Source organism: Echinops telfairi, unplaced genomic scaffold (assembly GCF_000313985.2).
Source record: "Echinops telfairi isolate 266 unplaced genomic scaffold, ASM31398v2 ScPeMD7_5;HRSCAF=22, whole genome shotgun sequence".
In the NCBI taxonomy this organism is placed as follows: domain Eukaryota; kingdom Metazoa; phylum Chordata; class Mammalia; order Afrosoricida; family Tenrecidae; genus Echinops; species Echinops telfairi.
The window spans coordinates 3,139,773-3,149,367 of NW_022103901.1; the positions used below are offsets into that span (position 1 = coordinate 3,139,773).

The following is a 9,595-nucleotide window of genomic DNA, read 5'->3' on the forward strand; positions in this document are numbered from 1 at the left end:
TGGGCCTTGGCGACACCCCTCGCCCTGAGCGCACCCCCAAAAGCCCTCCTCGTGAAGTTCCTCCCCAGCCGCGCCCAGCGCACCCTTTTCCCCAGCCAGCCTGCTCTCGTTGGAAGCCAAGCGCTGGGAGAATGCGGGCCGTTTACCAGGAGTCACCTCCTGGACAGGCCTGTGCCCAGAGGACTCTGTCCTTTGCCTGGGGACACAACTTTGGTGTTGTTGGCAGGGGGAAGGGGGCAGGGGGCAGGGGAAGCCACTGAGGAGCATCTGAGACCCCCCCACCCCCAAGGACAAGGGACCCGAGGGGGGCTGCCCTGGCCAAGGAGTGGCCTGGGCACCATTGGCCTGGCCTGGCACCACCTGGTGGGTGTCTTCATCGGACCTCCGGGGCTTGGGAGAGAGCCAGCGAGCATCTCTGAGCAGTGTAGGTGGGAAGGAGTTTGGGGCAGACAAAGAGGTTCTGGAGTGAGCTTGGGAGAAGGCAGCTGCCCCCAGGACCTGGGCTGTCTGAGGGGCGGGCCATGGTGGGGACAGCGTGGTCAAGGTCCTAGCAGGGCACTTGGGGCTGGCTTTCTCAACTGAATTCCATATTGGTGGCCAGCCACACTGCCCTGGGAACACACCTCGGGAGCTAGTCCGGTTCACTCTGATGTTGCCCCTGCCCACTCCCCTCCAAGGCTTCATTAGTGCCCAGCCCTGCCTTGTTGTGTCCCCATCCCCACCCCCCAGGCCACGGTCAGTCATCTGCTTTGCAGGGGGGGTGGTGTCTTGAGGCGTTTATGACCACGAGCGCTCACTGTGTGCAGAGAAGCACTTCCTGCCCACCTCCCAGCCCGCTCCTCTCCCACCCTCCTCCCTCTCAGGGGAGGTGGGGAGATTGAGGCCCACAGGGGACCCTGTGTCCTGGAGGTCAAAGAAATGGCCAGTATCCTCTTGCTCCCTGTGCAGGCAGCAGGGGACCCGGCAGCTGTGGAGTGAGACCAGAGAGTCAGAAGAGAGGCTTATAGACCCTGGTGTCTCTAGTTCAACCTGCATGCCTATCCTTCGATTTTCATTGAAGGGACAGAGGACGGGGAACTGGGTTTCGGGGGATGGCGGTGGCCCGGGTTGTTGGTGTTGAATGGGGGTGAGGGACCCTGGGAAGAAGAGAGCTGGACCCTGAGATCCAGGAGGGACCGGGGACGTGTCTGCAGGGACACCCCTCCCTGTGTGCGAAGGACAGACTGAGGTCATGGGGCCAGGGCAGAGGGGAACCGGAGCCCCACTCCCAGAAGGGGACCTGGAGGAACTCTGGACAGGCAGTGGGGTGGCAGGTGGGGAACAGTGGCCTATGAAAACAGTGGATGACAGGTGGGTGGGGACAGTGGCACAGGCAGGCAGTGGGTGGCAGGTGGAAATGGTGACCCAGGCAGGCAGGCAGGTGGGGAACAGTGGCCCATGAAGACAGAGGCGTGGCAGGTGGGGATGGGTCTGTTCAGGCAGTGGGGCAGCAGGTGGGGATGGCAGCACGGGCAGGCAGTGGGTGGCAGGTGTCCACTGGCTCTGTTGGAACCGAAGTGAGCAGGGTGCCCCTCCCTGCTTCCTGCTAAGCACGTCCTCCTCGCCTGCCCATGCTCCCAGCCGGCTGCCACCCAGCCAGGCGGAAGCCCTCAGCTTCCAGGGTGAGATGCTCTGCCCTCCCGGGTCTCAGGAGCCCTTGCTGAGCCCATTACAGGGTCCAGACCTCCCCTCTGCAGGCCAGAGGTATCCCCCAGAGCAGATTGTAGGCAGGGAGCCTTCGCGGTTGGGCTGGGCTCGCCCTCTTTCCCAGCCCCCAGCCCTATCTGGGAGGAAGGCTGAGACTGAAGGGGAGTATCTGTCCCCCAGCTCCTCCTCCCTGGCCTGACCGTGGCCACCCAGCCTGCTAGGGACAGTCCAACCCAGCAGCTGCTGCCTAAGCCTTCCTCAGCACCTCCCGCTTCCGCCGTCGTGGGAGGGGCTATGCCGGGGAGAAGCAGTGAAGCAGGTAGGTGGGGGTCCCACAAGCACAGCTCCTGATGACATCCTGGTGGTCTCGCTCATTGGCCTTGGGGACCAGTGAGCTGGATCAAGCCCCAGTTGGCAGGGGCAAAAGCTCCTCAATTCCTAGGAGCTGGTCCTTGTGTCTCCCTCCCTGGCTGCGTTGAAAACTGTATGGAGACAGGCAGGGGGGCCATGGGGGCCCAATGGTGGAATCTTACTGTCCTGCCAGGGCACCTCACGCATATACCCCTCACCCCCACCCCCCGGCTGTCAGTGGAGGCAGGTGTGTTGCTGTGACAGCTTCCAGACTCAAGGGACTCAAGCTACGTCCTTTTCAATGTTCTGGGAGTTCGTGGCGCACACCCAAGTGAGATGCGGACTGCAGGACGGTGGGCTCATGACATCGGCATTGTGGCGGTGGGGAGGAAATGATCTGGGCGGGCGCAGCTCTCCTGGACTTGATCTCAGCCATGCAGATTTCCATTTTCTGAAAATTTCCTAACAAGCCCATGGGACTGGAGTGCCCCCCAAAAGAGTTTCCAGAACCTTCTGAACTGCCCTCTGCCTTGAATTGAGTTGGCCCAGCAGATCCCTCTCAGAAGGCACGGTTTTGATTGGACCTTTTTTTAAACGAGACTAAATGGAGCCCTGTAGTGGTTGGTTACATGCTGGGCTGCAATCCACGTGGTTGGCAGTTCAAAACCACCAGCAGCAGCTCCTTGGGAGAAGGCCTGGGCTTTCTACTCCCGTCAACAGTGACAGTCTAGGAAACCCCCCTGACTTAATGGCCGTGAGTTTGAGGGAGAACGAGAGACTAAGCGTGATCATTGAGGGGGTTTCTGTAGCCGTCTGTCCCCTGAACACTCTCAGTTGGAATAAACCCGTGTGGAGGAGGCTGGGACCCCAAGAGCAGTCAGTGCCTATTGACTGGCTCTTGTACTTCGAATGTTCTCCGTGTCCCTCTTTAGAGGTTGGGGGACTGACTACGAAGGAAGGCCCCCCTGGGGGGGATACAGGGTTGGGGGTGTTTGCTTCATGCCTCCTCTCCTCTCCCCACAGCTCACTCGGGGGCCATGGGCGCAGCTGGGAGCCAGCACCTCCAGGAGGCCAGCCTGGCGGCCACCCCGGACAGAAGCATCGTCATGAGCTTCAGCTTTGACAGCTATCCACTGGAGGAGGAGGTGGCCACTGCAGGGACCAGGCAGGGCCGGGGGGACCGAGGCAGGGGGGGCCCGCCCTTCATGGACCCTGGTGAGTGACAGGAACCCCAGGCATGGGGTACAGCTGGCCCAAAGTAGAGATTGGCCAAAGGACGCCTGATTTGCAAAATAAAAATGTGGCCACATGGGCACACTTGGCCAATAGGAATGCCAGCTCGGGAGGCTGGGGGTCGGAGACCACATTCCAAGGGGCCCTTGGTCTGCCTCTCCCCGCTCCGTGGCTTTGTGGTCACATGTCCACACCCTCCCTGCTTCTGCGTCTCTGTGCTTTTATACAGACACGGTCAGCTCAGATGCAAACCCCACCTGTGGCGGCCAACTTGACCCCCTGTGTGCCCATGGGTGGTCATCTTCATGGAAGCGGTTGCCGGTCATTTCTCCTGTGGCACCACGGCCTTCTGCACCATCCAGGGTCCTTGCTTAGGATGGGGACCCACCCTTTCCAGGATGATCTCTTATTAACCTGATCAACAGTCTGTTCCCAAACAGGACACAGGGGTCAGGTTCACCATAACTTTGGCAGGCTGCGGAGGGGGAGGGGGATACAGTTCAACTCGTACCAACCTCAGGGAGCCCCTGGGGTTGTATTGGAGCACCCCAGGTAGTATCTGTCTTCTGCAGCAACAGACAAGTCCATGCGGCATGCTCAGCAGGGGGCTCACTCAGAGCCCAGTGGAAGCAGTGGGCAGGTAACAGGGCCCCTGGTGAACCACGCATCCGACCGTAAAGATTCTAACCTGGAAACAGCGTGGGTCTCTTGGGTGACATTCATCGGTGAAGCAAGTCATGTCTAACATCAGAGGCGATGGGGAGGGGCCTGAGAGGGGAACTGGGTATGAAAGTCAGTGTGTGACCTTGGGCAAGGACCTGACCCCCTCTGTGCCTGGATAAATGGCTGATGGCGTGAGATCAGACCTGCAGCCCCTGCCAGCCCACAGCTGCTGCGCATTGTCACCGCTCTTCCCAGAGCCCGTTTTCACACCTGGAAAATCCGTATGAATGACGCGCGTGCGCTGAGCGGGCTTTCCAAATTGAGGTGCCCTTGTGTGTGATGTGCGTGTTGTATGGGTGTGTTCATACAGTGTGTGCGTGTTGTGTGGGTGCGTGTTCTCTTCGTGGGTGCCTGTTATATGGGGGTGTGTGTTCTTAAAGTATGTGCATGTTATATGATGGGTGTGCGTTCTTAACATGCGAGCATATTATATGGGGGTGTGCTATATGGGCGCGTGTTCTTTCTGTGGGTGTGCTATAGCACATATTTTTAAATCATTTTATTGGGGGCTCATATAACTCTTATCACAATCCATACTTCCATCCGTTGTGTCAAGCACATTTGTACATTTGTCACCATCATCTTTCTCAGAACATTTGCTTTCTACTTGAACCCTTGGTATCAGCTCCTCATTTTTTCCTCTCCCTCTCCACCCTCCCTCCCTCCCTCACAAACCCTTGATAATTTATAAATTATTATTATTTTTTCATGTCTTACACTGTCTGATGTCTCTCTTCACCCACTTCCCACTTTTCTGTTGTCCGTCCCCCAGGGAGGGAGTTACATGTAGATCCTTGTGGTCGGTTCCCCCTTTCTCCCCCACCTTCCCCTTACTCTCCTGGTATCACCATTCTCAATATTGGTTCTGAGGGGTTTATCTGTCCTGGATTCCCTGTGTTTCCAGCTCTTATCTGTACCTGTGTACATGATCTGGTCTAGCCAAATTTGTAAGGTAGGATTGGGATCATGATAGTGGGGGGGGAGGAAGCATTAAATAACTAGAGGAAAGTTGTATGTTTCATGGGTGCTACAATGCACCCTGACTGGCTCATCTCCTCCTTGATAACACATACTCTTAAGGTGGATGTGTGTTATGCGGGTGTGTGCTCTTTACATGGCTGTGTGCCATAGGTGCGTGTTCTTTGGTGGGTGCGTGTTATATGGGTGTTCTTGGCGGGAGTGCGTGTTAAATGGATGTGCAATTGTGCGTGGGTGCATGTCATATGGACGCATGTTCTTTATGGGAGTGCGTATGATGTGGGTGTGTGTTCCGTGCGTGGCACATTATGAGGGACATGCAGTATCGGAGGAGAGCCCCTCTATTGTGCAGTGGAGCCCACAGAGGACTGGGCAGACTGTGCCCAGTACTCAGTCGACAGGCACCCGGCGTGTGATAGTGATGTTCTCCGGTCTCGTACCCCCCACACACACACCAGGGCTCAGAGATGAGGGTCTCTTCTCTGGTTGCCCCCTTTCTTGGCAGATGAGGGAGAGGCTCTGGCCACTCCCCAAGGTGCTAGACTTCTCCCGGCCAAATGGTAACAGTCTACACTGCCCATCCCCTGGCCACGGAAAGGGAAGCCCACTCCTGCTCTCAGCAATGCCCTCCGTGGTGCTGGCGACCTCAGTGGGGGTGTGCTCGGTGCCGGGGTGCTGCTGTCTGTTGTCAGTGGCTGTGGAGGCCGTGGCTGTAGCGCAGGGACAGGGTGGCACGGAAGGGCGAACGCTGCATGCAGTGGATGGCGAAGGCACACCGCTGTGGCCTTGGCGGTGGGCGGGAGCCCAGAGGGGGTGGCTGCGGCTGGGAGTGGGCTTGCTCACATCTCACCTGCTGTCTCGGGGCCTAGCGGTGGAGGAACCGGCGCCCGACGACCGCTACCATGCCATCTATTTCGCGATGCTGCTGGCCGGCGTGGGCTTCCTGCTGCCCTATAACAGCTTCATCACGGACGTGGACTACCTGCACCACAAGTACCCAGGTGGGCCCGCCCGGCCCCCTGTCTGGGCACCTCCAGCAGGTGGCCCCCGCTCGGGGATCCCTTCACCCCAACCTTGGCTCAGCTGTGGATTGCTGGGTGGCGTTGGGGCAGTAGCTCACCCTCTCTGGGCGTCATGCTGGGGTCCCTGTGCTGGGGTGCTCGGGGGTGCCGTCAATGTGTCCTCTCTGGGAGGATGAGGAGGGGCTGGCTGTGGTGGGGGAGGGGGCTTCAGAGGCTCAGCGCCCCCCTCCTGAGCACCTGCTCTGGACTGGCCCGTCCCAGGGACCTCCATCGTGTTTGACATGAGCCTCACCTACATCCTGGTGGCCCTGGTGGCCGTACTCCTGAACAATGTGCTGGTGGAGAGGTTGAGCCTGCACACCAGGATCACCGCAGGTACGCCACCCCTGGTCGCCCGGTCCCCCGGCCCCTGGGGTCTCTCAGTCCACACAGGGTCCACCCCGCCCACCTTCCCTCTCTGGGGGCGCACCTCTAAGGACGTTATGGCTCCACTCAGGACGGAGCCATGGCACACCCTTGGGCAGGTGTCTGTTCACGAGACTGCTCCCCGACCCCGGGCACTGGCTCCCACACTTTGTTGTTTGTCCTTCAGACGCTTTGTGTTGAAAACATTTCAAACAGCATCCCCGGCATGGGACCCAAGGCTGCAGCCCTGACCAGCCTCCCCTCCCCACAGGCTACCTCCTCGCCCTCGGCCCCCTGCTCTTCATCAGCATCTGTGACGTGTGGCTGCAGCTCTTCTCCCACGACCAGGCTTACGCCATCAACCTGGCCGCCGTGGGCACCGTGGCCTTTGGCTGCACAGGTAAGGCGGGCTCCTCCTTGCTGCCGGCTCTGCGCTGGCCTGCCCACAGCGGGGTGGGACACAGGCCAAGTGGGTCTCCCCAGCTATGCCGATGCACATGCACACCTGCCGCCATGTGCTGGGCACAAGCAGCGCCAGGGCACACGCTGGCGAGACTCACGGGGACACGCAGCCAGTGCCTCGGTTTCTCCTGGATAAACTGGGTTTATCCAGCGCTACTTCCCTTGGGCAGTGACTCCCAAACACTGGTATGTTTAACTTCTTGTGAAACAGCAGCCAACATATGGGAGGATTGCAAGAAGAATCCACGTGAACACATACCTTTGCACCTGGATTCACCGTCCGCTAACATGCCGCCAGTCCCTCCTGCCTCCCCTCTCTCCTCCCTCCATCCATCCACCTATTATCTGCCCATCATTTGTCTTCTTTCTAGCATCCAACTGCCTAGCCACCTGACTGCTATCCAGTCTCACTGCCAGTAAGTCTCTTCCGACTCAGGGACCCTGCAGCACAGGCTAGAACTTCCCTGTGCATTTCTGAGGCTGTAAGTCCTCCTGGGAGCAGAGCCTCGTCCTTCTCCCAAATATCACCTGTCGCCCTCTAGAGGCGCCTGGTGGTTGGCGGCGTGGGTACGCCTTGGGGTGCTAACCACAAGGTCAGCAATTCGAAACGACCAGCCCTCTGAGGGGTCTAGAAGGAGCTTTCTACTCCCACAGGGGCAGGTCTACCCGGACCTATAGGGTCACTCTGAGTCAGAGTCCACTCGATGTCAGTGAGTTTAGAGTTGTTTGCCTCTAATCTGTTAGCCTTCTGTCTATTTACCTATCAGCGATTGTCATGCACCATCTGTCTGTCTGTCTGTCACCTATTGTCCGGCCATCGACCTATTTGCCACATATCTATCTACCTGTCCACCCATCATGTACCATCTACCTGTCTCCCCGAAGCCGTTTGAGTCCATGCTACCACAGCTCATGCCTAAGGGCTTCAGTGCCCATTCTCTAAGATCCGGCATTTCCACTAGAACCGATCCCAGGGGCCCAAATCAGTGAGTGGAGCATCTTCTCTGAACTATTGCCCACACGCAGATTTCACAAATCGTCCTGAGAACATCCTCCATAGCATTTTTTTTTTTTTAAAGGATCTAGAATCCAACCTGGAGCCCTGGTGGCGTAATGGTTATGCGTTGGGCTGATAACTTCAAAGTCAGCTGTTTGAAACCACCAGCTGCTGTGTGGGAGAAAGATGAGGCTTTCTTCTCCTGTCAAGCATGACAGTCTCAGAAACCCACCGAGGCACATCTACCCTGTCCTGTAGGGTTGCTATGAGTGGGCATCAGCTCACTAGCAGGAGTTACTGAGTTGAGAATCGACCTGACACAGTGGCTGCGTTACCTGCTTACGTCTGACCTCTCCATTTCAGCCAGAAAGTCCCTTGGGCCTCCTTAGTCTCTCGTGGCAAGTGTGGAAGGGTCCCCGCCCCCGCTGGTTTTGTGGATGTTTAAGCTTTTGCGACACTGACCACCAGGGAGAAATAGGTTTTATGTTAAGACCCAGTTCCCACTATGTGTGCGTGTTCGTGGTTTTACAAAACAGTACGATGGCAGTCAGCTCAGGTGTTTCCTATCTATTCTCCGCGAGCCTTTTCTCGTTCATTTGTCCTGCCCTGCCCAGCATGGTCGTCTCAAGTACACACACACACACACACACACACGAGTGTTTTCCCCCAACTGACAGGTGAGCAGTAGGGTCTCACGGTTACACCTCTCAGGCTCTCTCTCTCTCTCTCTTAAGTGCAGCAATCCAGCTTCTACGGGTACACGGGGATGCTGCCCAAGAGGTATACGCAGGGGGTGATGACCGGGGAGAGTGAGTATCTGCCCGTGACACCCTGGCTTGGGAAGGGGTGGCCCTGCACGGGATGCAGGGCTGGGGAGGGTGACGTGTCTTCCCTCCCCTAGCTGGAGATGAGGAGGGGTGGGCTCCCCAGCTGGAGGGCCGTGTGTGCCCATGCGTGTGTATGATGCTGAGTGGGCTCCTGGGTCACGTGAGAAGCCCGTGTCCAGTGTGTGTGTGTCTGCAGTGTCCCTCACCCAGATTCACCTGCCATTAACGCTGGCCGTTCTCGCTCCCTCCATCCATCTGTTATCTGTCAATCACTTATCATCAATCATCAGTCTTATCCCTACTATTTCTTGTCTGTCTACCCATCATCTATCTACTTATCATTGTCTGTCTTCTATCATGTACCTTCATCTACATCTATCTATATATCATCTATCTATCCGTCCTCTATCTATAATCATCATTGACCTATTTATCACCTGCCTATCTATCTTTCTATCACCTATCTATACCTATCATTAAGCTCTTATGCTACTATGGTCTGTCTATATATATTTCTGTATCTCATCAATCTATTTATCATCTTCTCAGTATCTGTCACTTGTCTACTCCTATTTATTATTAACCTATTTATCATCTGTCTCTGTGCCTATTTACCATCTAATCGGGTTATCTATCACCCGCCAACCCATCTGTCAATCATTCATCTATCGATGCATCTGCATATCTGCCATCACCAGGGAGACATACATTGTGTCATGAGCCAGTGCACACCTGGTGTATACGCGTGTTTATAAGTGAGACCTAGTGTCAGCACATGCCCTATCATCTATTGTGGGGGCACAGGAGGGAGGGGCTAGGCTGGGCACTGCAGGGCAGGGGAGGGATGGGGTGAGTTGAGTTGGGATTACTAAAGCAAGACTTAAGCTGGGCCAAACAGGGGTGAGCTAAAT

General features: G+C 56.9%; 1 protein-coding gene across 2 annotated transcripts in view; it reads left to right on the top strand.

Annotated features, from left to right (window-relative positions):
* The first annotated feature begins 3,012 nt into the window (after window positions 1-3,012).
* SLC29A4 (solute carrier family 29 member 4) overlaps window positions 3,013-9,595 on the top strand; it is a 13,556-nt gene continuing 6,973 nt past the window's right edge. Inside the window, exons 1-5 of one of the 2 annotated variants that reach the window (XM_004705901.2) lie at window positions 3,013-3,252; window positions 5,841-5,972; window positions 6,255-6,368; window positions 6,670-6,798; window positions 8,592-8,666. In XM_004705901.2, coding sequence (XP_004705958.1) covers window positions 3,075-3,252; window positions 5,841-5,972; window positions 6,255-6,368; window positions 6,670-6,798; window positions 8,592-8,666 — 628 coding nt within the window. In that variant the 5' untranslated portion in view covers window positions 3,013-3,074. The remainder of the gene's footprint in view (window positions 3,253-5,840; window positions 5,973-6,254; window positions 6,369-6,669; window positions 6,799-8,591; window positions 8,667-9,595) is intronic. The other variant, XM_045285877.1, reaches the window with a different exon arrangement.